Source organism: Trachurus trachurus (assembly GCF_905171665.1).
Source record: "Trachurus trachurus genome assembly, chromosome: 21".
Classification (NCBI taxonomy): domain Eukaryota; kingdom Metazoa; phylum Chordata; class Actinopteri; order Carangiformes; family Carangidae; genus Trachurus; species Trachurus trachurus.
In genome coordinates, this window is record NC_139899.1 from 12,603,567 (window position 1) to 12,622,649 (window position 19,083).

The 19,083-nt window shown below is 41.6% G+C and overlaps 1 protein-coding gene across 1 annotated transcript in view; it reads right to left on the reverse strand.

Moving 5' to 3' along the window:
• Positions 1–571: 571 nt before the first annotated feature.
• Positions 572–19,083, reverse strand: part of LOC311004959 (polyprenol dehydrogenase) — a 29,718-nt gene continuing 11,206 nt past the window's right edge. Inside the window, exons 4-7 of the mRNA XM_083997202.1 lie at positions 10,674–10,775; positions 9,602–9,809; positions 5,572–5,779; positions 572–2,941 (exon numbers count right to left, since the gene is read on the reverse strand). Coding sequence (XP_083853328.1) covers positions 2,765–2,941; positions 5,572–5,779; positions 9,602–9,809; positions 10,674–10,775 — 695 coding nt within the window. The 3' untranslated portion in view covers positions 572–2,764. The remainder of the gene's footprint in view (positions 2,942–5,571; positions 5,780–9,601; positions 9,810–10,673; positions 10,776–19,083) is intronic.

Here is a 19,083-nt window from a genome sequence, read left to right on the forward strand (position 1 = left end):
GTAGCCTTGAGGAACCACACAGTCAAACAAGGAAGCACTGAGGCAATAAACTGTTTGTTTCCAATACTGAGTAGAAGAAAAAACACTTAAAAACTGAGAAGTATTGCTGGCATTTAGAGTCAATTTCCACACAACCGCTAAGCTAGAAACAACCTCAAACCGAAGATGTTTACTTTAAATTTGAATTTTTAAACACATCACGTCATTCGACTGGATTTCTTTTTCAAATACACGGACCCTCTGGATTGTGATATTTTGCTGTTTCTGTTTATTGAAGGCTAAACTGCATTTGTTCGACTAAATCTAAGTCCTCCACACACTGAACACTGATTGGTTTAGTTGAATCTGCTCCTCTCATGTACAGAAAACCTGCTGGTGGAAGTTTTTCACTTCAAATACAAGTCAACCAAATACCAACTCAAGCTGTGATATGTTTTCCTACACTTATGGTGCCTTGATGTCAGCCAGTAGACCCGAACACACCTTTGTCCCACCGAGGCAGGAGGAGCAGAATCAGCCGGAGCTTTAGGTTTTCACAGGATCCAGCTCCTGAACCGGGACATATAAAAAAACAGAATAATAAAAGTAACCATTCAAAACAATGTGCGTTAATAGAGTCTTCAGTGACAAACCCATGTCTACATGTAGACAAAGAAATTTTGAATTCCTGATATATGGGTAACCTGAACGTGGTTTCTTTTCCATTCATACACTTTCGTAGTCTTAGTCTCTTTTCCTAGTCCGAATGTCTGGCTCTGTGCTACTGGCTGAATTAGCTACAGTACCACAGTGATACTATTGCTTCACATACGGCAGATAATAACGAATGCTGGATGCTCAGTGGCAGTATTCAGAGCAACAATATACACATACAGCAGTGGGATGGCATGTAGGGAAGGACCTCTTTTAGCCAAAACTTGTAAATTTGAGATAAAACTTTTAATCTTCACAGCTAAAATGGTTAATCACAGTGGCGATGGCGTTATGGCTGTTTGTGTATGAGTGAGTGTCTGTCTATGTGTGTGTGTGTGTGTATGTGTGTGTGTGTATGAGAGTGTTTTCCTGCACGAGAGACAGCCGTGTTTGTTTGCTGTATGCTTGTTTAGATAAGCCTGTGCCTGGATGTACTGCTTCCAATGTTTGAGAGTGAGTGTGTGGCAGCTTAGCAGATGGAGTTTGATTCTCACCACTGGGAAATCTCAATCCCACAATGCACTGGGCGCGTCGCCAAATGAGGAAGCAGCACCAGCAGCAGCAATGAGGAACCAATCACAGCTTAAACGCTGGAGAAAAAAAAAGTGCTTTCCCTCTCTTTCCTTTCCACCACTGCTCCTCCTAGATGGGCCATTGTTGTGCTATCCATTAACATGAATTGGGTCTATAGCAAGAGTTATTTCTAAACTCCTGTGCATAATAAAGCACGCACACACACACACGTATCACAGGCACAGTAAAACCGATTAACACAGATCACAAAGGAAAACCGGGACAGTTTGAAGAAGAGGTTGCTTCACAATCCCTCCCTTTTTGTTTCTGAGCAGACAAAAGCAAACGGAAACGTCTGGAAATCCCTGCTTCAGAAAACGACAACAGCAAGAAAATTCCACCACAACAGAAACAAAATAATGTCTCATCATCAAGCTCGAGTCTATAGAGGGGCATCGTCCCACTTTTGACCATACTTTTCCATGATATCCCGTCTTTTTTTTTCAGTGTCTTCCCAGATCCCTCCTTCAGTCCAAAGAAGTTTCTTTGCTGGATTTTAGAGCGGTGGAGGAAGAGGCAGGTCAGGGGATTTGAAAGCGTTTTCCCAGCATCTTCGGCAGGATGCACTTTTTTTTTCTTTTTTTTTTTTCAAACACAGCTCGTCATACAACTACAACCAGCAGTTAACATCTGGATTCAGTAGAGCAGTAACATGTAAAAGCACAAAAATGAGCTGAGAGAACAAGGAGCACCCAGTAAAACCAGTGGGGAGGACAAGATGATCTGGGAAATTACTGTGAGGTGTCAAAGCAAAGTCATGACATCACATTCCCCCACCACAGCAAGGCGGGTACAGGTTTGGACACTCTGATCATTGTCATGGTGCACGAATGTGTGTGTATCTGTGTGTGTGTGACAGGTAGGGTTGGACCGATGTGATTTTACAGCCAGTATGCTGTGCCAAGATTCAGCCTATTTCCACACCTCAGATTTTGTATTTGTATGGAAAAGCCTCTAAAAGAGCATTTAATTTATTGTGGATGATGCGTATTGAAAGCCAGACTAGTGACATTAAGGCAGAGTGGAGCAGGTGCCATAACAGGTTGCTGAATACAACATTGTGAAAGGATTTCTCTGGCTCTGAGGGGAGCGACAGTCGGGGAGCGAAGAACTGATGTCACTGGCCGGTGTATATATATGATAGCAGAATCACACATGGATGTAACCCTAGAGTGTGTTTTGGAGGTGTGCGTACGTTTGCTTGCTCACAGTGAAAAAAAAATGTCTTCCATGACCTGTAGCCCTTTTTTGGAGGGTCTGGAACAAAAAGGAGGTCTTTACTTGCCAAATAACCAATCACAGCCCAGCGGTGGATTGTGGCTCTCTCAACATAAAGCGCTACAAACACCTCGAGGTGAGGTAATGGACAGAGGAAAGAAATACTGAGGAGACAAAAAGGAGGAGGAGGAAGAGGAGGATGGCTGGTCCACACTGAGGGTCTGTAGCTGATGGTTCCTTCTGGGTTGAGTCCTGGTGGTCGTCCTTTAGTCCGATGCAACTACAGGCCCAATGACTGGAGGCTGGTCTCCCATAGGCTCAGCTGCAGCTGGGGGTCAAAGGTCGGTGGTGTTGTCATCTCCCTGCACCCATTGGCCCAGTAGCCTCCTCCACACTCCCCCTCCAGGGCCGGTGATACGGCCGCATACAGCACAGTGGCAGCCCCCTCAGCAGGAGTCTGTGGACACACACACACATGCAAATTAAAAAAAGTGGAAAGTGGAGTGACTGCAGGACGACAAGTTCAACAACAAGTTATCATTGTGAAAACAAAGAACATGTGTGTGTTTGCGTGTGTTTGTGTGCGTGGGTGTGTGTGTATGAATGCCAGAGGAGGACTGATGTCATTGTACATTAGCGTCAGTGAGAAGAAGGCTCAGGGTATGTGTCCGTGTGTGTGTGTGTGTGTCTGCATGCATAAGCGTGCGTGTGCGTGAGTGTTGGTGTTGATGCTTTTTAACAATGATCTCAGTGTCAGCTGTGAGACCAGAAGCAGGTTTCAGAGCAGAGAGGAGATCACATCCTGCGAGCATCAACAGTACACTGACATGCTTGTGTGTGAAATAGCGCGTGTATGTATGCGTTTGTCACTGTGTGCTGTAGCGCTCAACTATGTTTCCCCAACATGAATTTTAATTGTTCTGAATGAATTATTTTGCTTGCTGAGCTGCATTTTTGACAATACAAGCAAACACAGCTTGTGGTTTTTAATATTCACTCTGTTGTTTGCAGTTTAAAGCCCTGTTCATAAAGGGAGGGGTTACAGCTCTTGCATAGAAAAAAGATCTAAAACATATATCTTTAAAAATTGTTTCTATGACAACAGGCAACTCATTGTAGCTTACTTTGTGCTCAATTGTATCTGATTTTTTCACCAAGGATACTGCTTCTTCTTTTTTTTTTGAATAATATTCACTCATAACAGTGGCCACCTCCTACGTATATTGAACATGTTATTCTTTCCAAAGGTGCTGCATGGACTTTTTAATGAGCATGAAAATACTAAGAGCTTCACATTTACCTTATTGTCTGTCTGAAACTGTCAGTGTCTGTTAATATAAAATGCTGCATGTGAAAACAGTCAGATAAAATGAAAATGAAAAGACTCCACTGGCACTCACTGTAAAAAAAAAAAATTCATCATAAGGAATTGTTGTGCAAATACATCTTCTGATGCTACTGGACACATCTTCAGTGATGTTCCTGGAATCATTGGGTGTTTCAACATCATACACCCACATCCAGACGACCCAGCTGCAGCTGACCAGGCCCCAGCTTGTGTCCAGTTGGCAAATCGAGCTACTCTCCCCCCATGGATCTCGTCTCTTGAGCCATAGCCATCTTGAGGCTTTCTCTGCCGCTTCGGTGGTACTGCTGATGACTCGTCTCTTCTTCACTCCATCGATGCCTGACAGGTTGAAGGTTCTGGTTTGAGATCGGGCTGCAAAGCCCCTGCACCCGACCTCTATTGGGAGACACTTTGCTCTCCATTCGGCTTGTCAACACTCGCTGACCAGTCCCTCGTACTTGGCGAGCTTCCTTTCAGCTGCCTCTTCCAGGCGGTCTCCCCAAGGGACTGTTAGCTCCAGCAGAACCGCTTGTTTGGTGGATTCAGAACAGAGAGCAACATCTGGTCTTAAGGTGGTGGTCCGCGCTTGGCCCACTTGACTCCTGTCGCAATGGCTTAAGTGGTGGCCTTCAGAACCTGGTCATGCCTCCACCTATACCTTCCCTCTCCCAGTGCCTTTGTGCAGCAGCTCAGGAAGTGCTTGTTAAAATCAATGTGTTTTTTTTTAATGGTAACATCATTTATCTTTTTAAATATTTTTTACACACATCATATTTCTTTTTTCCAAAACCTTATTTTTCAGCACAACCTTACAAGTACACAACATAACATTTCACTGAAAACATAACAAATGTAACAAATTAAACTTTAAATACCTGTAACTGGTTAAATTCATTTTGAGTGCACTTCTGTGTGTTTGTGTGTGTCACTGTTGCACTAGATTCATAGGTTCCTGCCACTACACTTAGCTAAGCTGGGGGCAACAAGTTTAAATTGCTGTCTGGGGCATAAGACTTTTTTAGTTCAGTTAAGAAAATTGTAGTTCATTTCAGTTTATGCACATTACTTTAACTGTCCTGACATTGTTTGTTCTGTGGTTGAGGATCAATAAAGTTCTCATTTGTTTCTCTCCTTTCCTTTGTATCCATCTTTGTCTTTCACTGAGAGAATCCATCTGTGTGTGTGTATGTGTGTTAATGATTACATGCATGAGTTTGTGTGATTTATGTGTTTGCATATGTGGGGCAAAATCATCCCACAGGTTGTGCTCAGAGGCAAATGCCTGTGACAATTGTAGTTTTGGGCTCAAACATGCTAACACGTCTCCTTCCATTAAATCCCAGGGACATTAACAACACCCTGCGGCCAACACTTCCAGCTTTTGCAAGATTTTTTTTTTTTTATGTTAACACACAGCGAAGAGCTTGTGTGATTTTAGTAGCACTTCCATATTCAGCAGAGTGGATACTGTGTGTGTATTTGTGTACACAAGAATGAGTGTGTGTGTTTTATCTTGTTTAATGAAATTCTGAGCATTATCTGCAGTGGAGTTTGATGTTTCAGGTCACTGTGGTACCTTGAGCAAACCAGAACAGTAACAGCAGCAGCTTCTTTCCAGGAAAATAGGCTTCAAAGTTACTGTATTGACTGTTTTTTATAATAAAGAGTAAATCAAACTTGATTTGAGCCATTCTGATCTGTGAATAAAGCAGATGCAAGTTAAAACTGTTTTTTTTTACCCTCAAAAGCAGGTGAGCGACGATGCTGTGTGCCAGATGGAGGGGCGTCCAGAGGTGGCGGTACAGAGCCGTATCCACCATGCCAGGATCCACAGCACATATGCTCACTGGGGAAGCTTCATGCTGCAGCTCCTGGTGGAGGTGGGAGCTGAATAACAGCTGGGCCAGCTTACTGTGACAATAAGCAGCATGGGCTGAGTAAGACTGGCTGAGGAGAGAGGAAACATGAAAGAAGGTCAGACCTTCATATTAAAAAAACTATGAAATGTGCCTACAGTATGTTCCAATGCAACAATAATGACAGTCCGATAACCTGCTGTCTCACACTTTTTCAGTTCATTCCAATCAACAAATATTCTCATGGATGAAGAACTTGTCATTGTTCAGCAGGATGAGTTTGCGTCTTAAACAGGAAACGTAACAAGACACACAGTGCCCTGTCTTAAATCCAGACAAAGCAAAACACCAACAAAAACTCAATGATTCAGTATCTCACTGTCATCTTAAGAGCGCATTATCAGCGTTATAATATGTGAGCACTCAATACACAAACAGCTCACCGGAGCATTCTTTGTGGCATATTGTGTGTTGAATCACCATGCCAGGAGTCATGGACGTCTCTTGGACATAAATGAGGCCGTGCAGAGAAGCCTTCCTGACACATCTCCCCACTGTGTTTCTCATTCACTACTTCAAGCAGAAGTAAGCGATCCGGTCGTTCCAGGCAGGCTTTTGAAACCGTAAGTTACGGCTTCAAGTCACAATTTACGACTTTGTAGCGTTCCAGGTAGGGATGCACATGATTAACCGTTTAACCGTTAACCGATAACAAGAACTTTGACCGATTAATACTATCGGTTATTTTTTTTATTATTATTAGGTCCTTATGTCGTCAACTCATGGGGGCGTGTCGACACGTGCAGAGTTCACGTGCCTTCAGTCATATTTCGCAGCAAAAAGTTACACAGGAGGACTGACAGTATGTGCAGCAGCCCCCATGAAGGAAGATCAGACAATAAATGTAACCTACACGGACATAGATGTGAGACTACGGCGCTGAGAAAAAAAAAAAGAGGACGAGGACGTCGCTGCTCTCCAGCCTGTTCACCTGCAGCTCTCCTGCAGCTCCACAGAGGAGCTGTCAGAGGAGCTCTGCTGTTCCTTCAGCCTGGTGTTTGGCTGCACTTTGTATAAAAACAGTTCTACATTGGACGATCCAACCTCCATATGAGCGCGATCAGCTGAGACAGAGCAAAGTGGATGTGGCGCTGCTCTGTCGCAGCGCACGTGTGTATTTAACGGCCAAAAAATAAAAAATTGGAGCGATATATTTTTTTTTTTTTGCCGTGTGCCGCAAGCATCTTAATCTTATCGGTTAACAGTAAATAATCGGTTAACGAGCGTCGGTTTTCGGTCAGAAAAAAAATTCAAAATGTGCATCCCTAGTTCCAGGCAACCCGTAACTCGTGTTTTTCCGACCTGTTGCCTGTGAAAGTGCACTATAACAGCCACTCGTGTTTTTCCGACCCGTGAACTCGTACCAGATCGAACTGGTACGACTTCACATGTCGAATAAACACGAGTTGCGGGTTGCCTTGAACGCAACATAACTTCTTGTCGGCCGATGGAGTTAGCAGCCCCCGCCCTCGTCATGGATCTATTGGTCCTCGTCCCTATGTCACCACATTCACGCGCATCCCTTGGCTGCACACACAGCCTTTCATGCCGTTCTCTCTCCTCATTGGATAAAACTTGTAGGATACAAGAAAAGTTTTCTCCTCGGCTCAGAGCAGAGCAGAGTGACTGAGAGACCCGTGTTTCGGTCCAAACACTCCATGTAAGTGATTCCCGTCGGAAGATATAACTATTTAAGACTTAATTTTTTTTTTTTTTTTTTTCAAAGGAGGTTAAATCGAAAGCAACTGGACTTAGTTATTTGTCTAGGAAGACGTTTCACCTCTCATCCAAGAGGCTTCATCAGTTCATGTACGCAGCTGACCAGGCTGGGACTGGTCCAACTATCTGGTGTGGAGACTCACTATTTAACCTCTTGTGTGGGCGTTTCACAAGGGTGATGATGTCACTGGTTCCCTTTTGTGCTCCAAGTGCCAACGACAGTAGTTGGAGTGACAGTCGTTGGTGGGAAGTTGGTTTCGACTTCGTTAGTGCCCTATTGTGTTCTAACGACAGTCGTTGGAGTCACTTGCCACTTGTGAACAGTAGTTGTTCTTTGAGGCTAGATGGTTGAGTCTCCTGGGAAGGGATGAAAGGGCAGCATTGTAAATTGGGGATAGGTGGTGTCTCAGACCTCCTCCCCTGTTGAGGGTTGGTTTTTCTACTTTTACAAAAATGGCTTCTTTAACTCCTCTTTCAAACCATCTGTCCTCTCTGTCTAGGATTTGGACATTGCTGTCCAAATCCAGTGACATCATCACCCTTGTGAAACGCCCACACAAGAGGTTAAATAGTGAGTCTCCACACCAGATAGTTGGACCAGTCCCAGCCTGGTCAGCTGCGTACATGAACTGATGAAGCCTCTTGGATGAGAGGTGAAACGTCTTCCTAGACAAATAACTAAGTCCAGTTGCTTTCGATTTAACCTCCTTTGAAATACTATGACCTGGACAAATGAGAATATGCACCGGCCTATTTAAGACTTAAATATTAACACAAAAATATCACTTACTTCTGCTTTAAAATGAAATTTGTTTCACCACCACAAAATCATTTACACTTACTGTAATATAACATCTAATGTTGTGTTTTGCGCCGTAGCCTCGTCGTAGAGCTGTTTGTTAAAACAGTAAAAGTGGATACTGAAAGGACAGATAATGCAACTGCACTCTAGACCATGAGCTTTGGTCTGTTAAAACAGAGCCCTCATCCATTAATGTGAAGTTTCTAAAACCTGAAGGAAAGGACAAAAAGAACTGCTCCAGCTTGTGCTGCCTTTCAGCAATGAGCAGCTATTCAGTCCTGTGGATATAAACTGCATAACCCATCTACAGGAAAGTTTCTGAAAGTATACATGATTTGGAATTTTGACAGTGAGAAACACACCGCATTTATATTTTAATTTGCTGCTAGTGTGCCAGTTTGAGGATTTAAAACTCATATCTAATTGAATTATTTGAATAACATTTGGGTGTCATTTGAATTACTTATCTATGACTGATCATAGCTTGACTGTTGCACAGACTCTTTATGATATTATGCAGATATCCTATGTGTAAAGCTCGTCACAATGAGACACACGTCTGCAAAACAAGACTGTCTGATTACTCAATTCACTTCAGGATAATGATGTTCAATTTTATTAGTCATTTTATTTTAGCTAAAGGGGTCGTGCAACAGTAAAATATAACAAGCACAGTTTGTTCTGTCCTCTAAAAATCATAGAGGGCATTAGTACGCCCATGCCAGCATTTTGGACTGAAAGAATGATGTATTGAATTGGGATATTAAAGACTAGTTAAGATTTAACAACTTGTTCTGAGAGTCTACGCACACTGCACCATAACCTGCTGCCACGGCAGTGAAACAGCACAATGAAGATGTTTACACTGCTAATACTTCTGGACAGCAGCGCTGCTGGCTGGCATGATACTGGGCCAACTGGAGCCAACAGTTGCCAGCAGAAACTGAGACTCTTGTGTGGGTGATGCCAGCACAGAGAGAGCGTGCAGGTGAGTGTGACAGGTTTGTTCTTCAAATGTTCTTCCAAATGAAACAACACAGCAGGGCTGAGTAAGTGTTTCCTTGACATAGCTTGTTATGTAAATGGACAGATATGTAATACATCATTAGATACGGTTGTGACTGCTAAATGATGCCACAAATGCCTAATGGCTAATGACCAGCAAGCATTACCCCAAAGTGAAAATGGAAGAATTACTGTCCCTGCACTACAGCTGCAAACTCTACGTTGTAGTACATCATTTATATTTTTGTATTTATCTTTTTCATTTATTGTTTGCAGAAAACAATTCACTCAATATCTACATGTAATGTTTGTGTGTGTTGAACCTACCGGCTATTTAGATCATCTAGTTGGATTTTGCCAAGACGGTGGGCTGAAGAGGAGACATTAACCACACGAGACAAGTGACCACATTTCCCAGAATCCTTTAGTGTGTCCAGGAGTAGCCAGGTCAACAGGAAGTGGCCCAGGTAGTTCACCCCGAAGTGCTGCTCAAACCCATCTTCGGTCCGGCCCTCAGGAACCAGCATGACACCCGCTTAACACACAAACACAAAAAGAACAAATTAATGTACACAAAAATTAAATCTGGCCTTGAATCGTGTTTCAAACATGGTGCATGGTAACTTAATCAGGTTTTATGTACCCATCCCATCAAATACACATGAAATGAGCAAACATCTGTTCAAATGCAAACAGTAATAAATCAGTTAATTCCATGGTGTGTGGTTCTTTATGATATCCTTCAACTGCACTTATTTTGTCCTGCGTGCTGCTTTCATGCTGGGGATAGCTGAAGGATTTTAATAATTACTATCGCTTTCTTTCAGCTGGCTTTAGGAAGAGTTTGTCTTTGTAATGTTTTCCTGTGAGTTGTGTGTCGTGATGGCATGGCAATGACAGCAAAAATCCTGTGTTAGCCAACAGCTATCAGTGGCTGGCTCGACAAGATGTCGACAGATCACATCTGTAGCCTGAACATCGCGTACTGAGGATGAGAGTGCAATGCATGACAACTAGGATGCAGGGGAGCAGAGAAGATAAAATGAAGCAAAAACAGAAATCCCACTACATCTACAGTAGGTCTTGTGTTGATGAGGTATTTTAACAATTTCAACTTTATTTGGAACCTGACAGGTGGTGTATGTGAGACTGTTAAAGGTCGGGAACCACTGCTCTCATTAGTGAGCCAGGGTGGTGGAGGACGCTGTTGATCTTTTACAGTAGTTCTTGTATAGAATTAGAAATATATGGAATATGTTAAATCTGAACAGAGCTCACCGCTTTTAATCCGTTTAAATTCAGTCAGTTGACAGCATGTAAATTACACTGCTGTGTCTCACTGGATAATTTATAGAATACCACCCACAAATGGCCGGAACATGATATTTCCATCACTCACCATTATTGACCAGGATGTTCAGCGGCAGGTCCCGCTCCTTGAAGCTTTGGACGAACTGACGGACGGATTGCAAAGAGGCTAAGTCCAGTTTATTGAACTCCACTGAAATGGACACACACACACACACACACACACACACACAGACATCAGAGCCATTGAAAACGGATTATTTCTGCTAGCCATTTTAGTGGTAAGACATCAAAGAGTGTATTAATCACCTCTTACAGCAGGCTTGGTGGCTTCTTACACTACAGAGCTGGCAGCGTTACACTTCTGTTGCTCCAGTACATTATATCAAAGCTAATACTTCTTCCTGAACTCCATCAAAGCTTAACACACCATTATATCAGGTCTAATGTATGATAAGACACAGGTAGAAAAGCTATGCCCAAGAGGTTGTATCATCAGAGCGTGAAAGTGACTATTAAGTGAAAGTGTGTGTGCATGTGTGTGTGTATACACTTCCAGAGAAATCACTGTGAAGATATACTTAGAAAGTTTGGCCGATTTCTTGCGAGTACATGTACTTAGCTCACTGGAAAGAGTGTTGCACTGTAATTTAAAAAACTGCAAAGGTTAAAGACACTGCAGTGACAAATGACCAGTAAATGTTCTGGGATTGGTACGTTTTATGGGGTCTGTGCAGAGCGCGCCCAAGACATAAGCGAACTAAGCACCTGCTTGGGGGCCCCCGTGACTTTTTAAAAATGTAGTGCGTAACTTTTGTTGATCCTTAGAGAAACACTGCGTAATTACAAAAAACTTTAATTATTGTTACATTTCAAATTGTTGTTGCACTTTTCTGTTGCAGTATATTTAAAACCAAAATTTTAAAAAGTAGATGATGTGTTTACAGTAAATGCATTGTCTGTTGGTTTATTTTGTTACTTTTAGTCGACCTAGGTGACATTCAGTATCCCAGTACTACATCAATTTGAAGATGTAAATGTAAATCAACCCAGTCCCATTTCAGAATAAAAACCATAGATGGGTAAAAAAAAAACTGCTAGTATATGATGATTCGTAATGACAGAGTAAAAAATGAAATTGTTTCATTGGCAGTAATAGAGGGCACCAAAATAAAGGCCATGGAGGCTTGGGCCGGCCCTGGGTCTGTGTCTCTGAAAGTGTGTAATAGTGAGTGATTAAACACACCAACACAAAGTTGTTTTACTCTCTTTGGCACCAAGTTTGTGAAAGTCCATTTGAATCTACTCTCACATCCAGCTGGATGTTGAGTACACAGTTTTCTACAGCCAGTCTCATCCCAGTCCATTTAAACTTTTAGTGATAGTATATTATAACACAGAGAAAACCCACATAAAACGGGTTTGGAAACATTTTCACAGATGTTCTGAGTGACAACTAAGAACTTCCAAGGGACGTTTAACTTGCTATGCTTTTCTCTGTTTTATACACTGTTATTGGTCAGTCAAGAAAATAGCAAATGTCTTTTAGTAAATCAAATCTGTCTTATGTCTTAGCAGCTGTACTTAGACAGTGCTGGATGCTGCTCTGCTATGCTGAGCAAATCGCCAACTAAGACTGCACACGCAGCATTACGCTCCTTAATCACACACCTCAACCCAGGTCAATGTCATTACTCCTCTTGACAGTTTCAATCTTGATAGTTTTTTTCCCCACATTAGACATGTGGTGCTTGTCTGCTTCCTAACCAAAGCTCATCAGTAAAGTAGGTGCTTAGGATGTAGGTGAAAAATTCATCTTCTGGTGGTATACAGTATAATATTTACATTAACACATTTTTTTACCCAAATTTACATTTTGCATTTCTCTGTCCGTGCTTTGCAGCTGGTTCTGTAGCTTTGTATTTGGACCTGGATTTAAATCTTTCTCTGTTTTTCGTTGCATCCTTTTCTCCTTTATTGACTGCTGCAATAAATAAAAGCAAGAATGCTCATTTCTCTTTTCATTATAGGCTCTCCATTGGTGGAATGACCTTCTAAATTCACACAGTAACGCAGAGTCACTTTTAATCTTAAGAAGCAAATTGAAATCTCATCTCCTCCAGAAATGTTTTATTTGTACCTCCACCCACCACCCTCCTCCACAAACACATAGCAAGGTTTGATTTCATTTCCTAACACCTCTAGATGGGAAAGTAAAAAAATATTGTAGGTTCCTGTTGGGCTCTAAATTACTTTTTTTTTTTTTTTTTTAGTATTTGCCAAATCTTTAAACAGCTTCCATCAAAGTACTACAACTACAAGTGCACTGCCATTTTTTACAGAAATAAAACCATGTCTTTCAAACATCAAGTAAATAATATCTTGTTCCTCCCAACGACTCCAGTGAGCCTGCAGAGGGTCAAATATAATGGACAAGGACAGAAAGAGGAGCGAGAGGGAGCAGGGGGAAGGAGAGTTGATGGAGCCGATAGAGGAAAAGGCAGCCGTGACAGATGAGAGTACAGCCGTCCCCGATGAAGGTCTGATAGCAGCCTTATCTCCAAACCATGCCACTCACCTCCTGCAAAGTACGTGTGTATGTGTTTGTGCACCCGTGAGTGTGTGCGTGACAGAGAGAGAGAGAGAAAGAAAGATTAGAGGAGAAAGGAACAGAAAGATAACAGAGAGTAGCTGTGTGCATTTCAATGACAATAAGCATAAGTTGGTGGATTAGCAGGAAACAGGTATCTCTGTGTGTGTGCGCGCGCGTGCGTGTGCGTGTCGGTGTCAGGCATGCCAGTCCTCTCCTGTCCTCTTCAATGGGCTCCCTCGAGGCCGAGCCCTGTCAGACAGGCCAGTCATATCTAGAAAGCCCACTGGGAGTGAAATGCCATCGATCGGGTTTGGGCCCTGCTGCTGCAGCCAGCCCAGAATTAAGACCCCAGGATCTTCTGTAAAGCTCGGCCTCCTCAATTCAATAGGCAAACACACACCAAATGTGTTTTTGTTACAGAGCGGTTTTTGAAACTGATGACAGAAATAGCTTTCGGAAACATGCACACTGTTTGAAATCCACTTGATCCACTGGGTCTCCTTTTAAAATTCATCATTAATTTAATTCAAGCTGCATGTTAACTCACTCAATGTGAAAGATTAATTCAATTATCACTCTAATTAGTGTTGATTATGATTATTTTAATCAATTCCAAATTAATATTAAAAAGTGGGTGCAGCTCTTTGGTTTAATAAAACACAGAAAAACTTGATGTTTCCTATGAAAATGATTTGGCGCTTTTAGGATGTATAAAGTTGTATTTTACATCTGCATTTTCAGATTTTTTGTGACTAAGCTGACTTATGTTCAGGTAATTTGCAATTTTGTACTTTTTTCATTATTTATCATAACTTAACACTTCAATAAACCTGAATTTGCATTGGTATTCTTCTCTGAGCTGGGTCTAAGTCTTAAAAATTAACATCCCATTCCTGTTAAAGACATGGGGTAGTGGATGACAAAAGATTAAAAAAAAAAAAAAAATCATTACAAAGCAAGTATTTTAAAAATGTCTTTGTCCATGTCTTTCTCCACAACCAGCCACTAACCTCAAAGGGATCCAGGTTAAATAAGTGTTTTTTTATGAATGTGAATTCAGATCTGATAAAATGAATTAAATCACACTCCCAATCTGAAAGGTTCAATGAAAGAATTATTTTTTTTTAATGCAAGAAGACAGTTTGACCTATCACAGCAGGACAGGGAGAGGTGTGAATAAATGTATGAATGATGGCTGAATTATATTCATTCATCTGCCAGTGTCCCTCTGCTCTTCTAACAAAACAAAAGCTGTGTCATATTTGTTAGTGTTTGCCCGTACTACTTGAGTATTGCCTACAAAACATCACATTTGTGGCATTACTTCCAAACAAAGACACTTGAACACACCATGTCACATTTATGACTTGTGAAGTCTTGAAGGGGGCAAAAGTCAAAGGAGGGTTTCATGGAAGAGCTGCGCAGTTCAACTCTGCTTCAGGGCTTTCGCACCATCATCCTCCCTTTTCCCCCTTTCCCTTTCCTCTGCTACAAACACGGCTCTGTCTTTGCATCTCAACCAGATGCTCTTTGTGTCACACGTTAATAGAAAGCAGACACAAGAGTGTTACACAACTGCATCTGTAATTTTGAACACTAAATGTGATTATAAATGGGCCCTGCCACATCAGTGCACAATCACAGCCACCGCAGGAGCAACAGAGAGCCTGAAAAACATAAAAGCTCATTCTAAATACAAATCCTTTAGGAACTTATTATGCTGAACTTCTGAAGCTGATCAGACTTTTAACAGAGGTAAGATGTGAACTAGGCCATACAAAGGATTCAAATAAATTCAAATAAAAACTGCTATTTATTAGTTCAATTAAGACAATAACTTCAAGAATTTTTTTTTTTTGCCAAAATCCATGATGAATTTGACACTGATGCATTGGAAAGTCACTAGACAGATTTAATTTTCTAACTAAAAATACGGATAATGTCTCAGAAAGCGGTCTGTAAAATAATGTGCAACTTTCTTTTACTTTAATAAAGTTTCAAGTTTCAAGAAAACTTTCAAACCGAAGACTTCTCACCAAGTTTGGTCCAGTTGTGATTGGAATTTATGAGAGGCACAAATGTGCTCCCAGGTAAGCTTCAGAAACATCCATGACAATCTCACATTTACACACTCCACTGCTCTGCTACACTTGAAACGCAGCCTGACTGGAATATCTGAGCAAATGTGAGCAGACTCTACATCCTCAACAGCGGGCACCTAATACTGAACATAATGGGTTTATGTCCATCTTTTCATATTTACAGCAAATACTACAAGAGGTCAATTTCTTGCCATCATGCTAAGGCATCCTCTGCTCCAACTGGTGCTTTTTTGAGAAAACAAATAACTTTAAAAGAGCAATTTAATACATTAATAATGAGGGGTCACTGCCTGCTCCTCTCACCATAAATCCCCTCTTTCCACCTGGCTTTAACATGCATCTTGTGTCCTGTCCTCATTGTCACTATACAGTCGATATGATTAAGCTGGATTACACCTAAATCTGATATTAAAATGCATCGCTGGTAAACACATTGAATTTCCCAATACCCACAGGCCTGTGATCTTGCATTACTCACAGCATTTAAAACTGACAGTAATCACCTTGATTTGCTCGAGTTTTTTGGCAAAGGCTTTGCTGTCACAGCTGCATGAGTGTTTGGACAACAAATAAGTAGTTGCAATGTGGGTATACATCTTCAGCTATCTTCGGATGATTGGGGCGTCATTTAGCTCAGTGGGGAGAGCAGGCGCCCCATATGCAGAGGCCATAGTCCTCGCCGCAGCGGCCCCGGTTTGATTTCACCGGTGGCCCTTTGCTGCATGTCATTCCCCCCTCTCTATCTCCCCATTTCCTGTCTTTCTACAGCTGTCCTATCAATGAAAGACCTAAAAGCCCCAAAATATACTTAAAAAGAAGAAGAAGAATTGTTTGGATGATCAGTTTTTAGTTAATTTCCTGAATCTCTCCAACATTCTGGATCACAAACCACCACAGCGCCGTCTCACTTCCCTTTATCTCCAACTCCTGTAACAATATAGTCTAAAAAAAAAGGGTGAAAATGCAAAAGGATGAATGAGAAGCCCCCTCTGCAACCTCCTCTTATGAGACAAGAAAGTATAAATAGTTTCACTTTGAGCTGCCTGATAAACAACACAGTGATATCCAGGAATATTAGGTCTGGGCACTGTGCCAGGATGAGCTCCTCCGCAGACTTTTTATTCAGCTGAGATGGGAGAAAGGAGGCTGGCTGGTGCCCCAGACAGCTCCAGCTTGTAGTGTTAATGGGATGTTACTAACCCAAGTCAGGAAAGCTGTAAATTCTAACCTGTGTTTACTGTTGTCTTGTACACAATTTTACCGCTTATTCAAATAAACACTGACATACATGCCCTATACACAATCACTGAAGTGTAACATAAAGAACTGCAGCTTTTCAGAAATACAACAACAATCATTTGTTTTTTTCACCAAATGTATTTCAACTTTGAATCGGCTAGTTTTATTCCACTCTCATGATTGAACTACTTAAAAACAAAGGTGACTTAAAATGTTAATTGGAGTGAAAGAGTTTCGGTAAAATAGCAGCAGTTTTTGTGAGGGGGGAGCAGCTGGGTTACCTAAGCTGAGAGGTAATTTAACGTGTGTTAAGCAGACCAACAGACACACACACACACACACACACAGCTTCCTTGGCTTCACACTGCTAATGTAGGCCTATGGTTTGAGGCACAAAGTGTTACTTTCAAGTGCACCGTGACTAAAGTTAGTGGACAGACAGCGCTGCCTGTGGCAAAAATACAGAAATACCCCATATCTGCATGGTGCGTGTGTGTGCATGTGCTCATAATATAAAGTAAAATACTTTAAGCCTCATTGACTAAAGCACACTTGCTGTCTAAAGTCATTAGCATATTTCTAGAGGATTGTAGCTACTTCAGGTTTTCTAGGGACAGTACCTTTGTTAGACTGGACAATACATCACCACCAAACACATATATTTTATATTTATATGAATGTGTCCAACAATGTGTGACAACAGCACACAAACACACATTCATATTCAAACTATATCGTTTTTTGGACAAGGATTGAAGCCAAGTGTATTTAGATGCCAGAGATTTACTGAAATGTAGTGACTTTTTTTTATTATTATTTATATTTCTGTTATACAGTGCTATAGTACAATGCAGCACAGTGGTGCAGTGGTTTGCATCGTCAGTTTGCTGTGAGAAGGTTTGAACCCCAAACCCTGTGGCCTTTCTGTTTGGAGTTTACATGTTTTCCCCGTGTGCGTTCCCTCCAGCAGCTCTGGCTTTCTGTCATAGTTCAAAGACAAACACATTAGGTTAATTGGTGACTCTGAAGTGAGCCATAGGTGTGATTGGGAGTGTGAGGGGAGGTTTGTCTTTATATGTCAGCCCTATGATAGACTGATGACTTTGCAAATATCAGCTGGGATTGGCTCCAGCGACCGCACAAGGACAAGAGATATGAGGCTATTGGCTAATAGATAGATTGGGTGATGGATGGAGTATATAAAGTATAATTATGTATATCAAGTCCCCTGTCCCGTAAATCCATAGCAGTTTGCGCCAGTGATATATTGTAGCGTTTTGTATAATATCGTTTAGGAACTCATTAAAACAGCTTAAATAAACTTTAAGGTTTAACTGGCACATGGACATTCACTTTCTTGCTGAGGAAAGGAGCCACACTGCTCTCTACATTTCCCAAAACGTTTAATTATTTGCAACACTGAACTAATTTCAGTATTTACTTAAGGTTGGGTTTCAGGAAGAGTAAAACTAAATTCTACCTGGAAAGCTTTAGGAGGCCGATGTACATTGTTTTTCTACAGCTGCTTTCTCAGCTCTTCTCTGGTTCGAAGTTAGTATTATCTGTTGGTCAAAATGGTGACAATTTGTAGATAAAACACTGATTTTCCCCAACAGCATTCAAGCTGACTCCATTGAACAGTCAACCTTGTCTATATAAAACATATTAGGAGACTTTGTAGTAGAATAGAAATTCTTTGCCACTGGTGAAATCATATGTCTGCAGTTGTCCACAAGTCCCCAGTGTGAGAACCACCTCTGCAGCCTACAGCACATGTATATTATGAGCTGTCTCCCATTTCACATAACAGACAAATGTGCAAACACTAGGAGGGATGCCAAAGGGGGTTTGGACAGAGATGTTTAAAGCTCCTGCCTCACATACTAATGAGAATCCATTACTGTCGCACTCAAACACACACACACGCGCGCGCGGACGCACGCACACAAACACATTCTCATTCAGTGCACAAGCATCTGGCGACAGACACCCCTCTTGTCCCCTATGCCTCAGTGCCTGCCAATTACAAAAGAAGTAATCAATTCCACCACGGCCCCGTCCAGGGAAATCGACTTCAATGACACCAGCTACATGGCCGCTGTCTCTGTACCTGACAGCCACTTACACACAAACAGGGAGCAGGCCAGCCGGCTTTCTGCTGCTCTCCACTGCAGGGCCGAGTATGACAAACCACAGCTTGCGTCCCAATTGACACTTCCACAATTTAATATCATACATAACCTGTGTTCGGCTGCACCAATCAGCACTTATTAAGTGCAATAAAAGACCATTTCCTCACGGTCAGTGCTTTTCAAAGGAGGGTGGACCAGATCTGTGTTTAATTAAACTATCAATTAAGTAAACAAAGAAACATCTGAATGTTGAGTTAATGAAGATCTTCCTCAGTAGTGAAAAGACCAATTTCAATTACAAGAGTAAGAATCTGTATGTTAAAACAAGGAGAAATGAACTGCAGATCCAGTGTGACATTCTGTCATAATTTCTGTATAAGAAATAGCTAAAAATTGTTTAATGAGGTCAATGTGACCTTGACCTTCGACCATAAA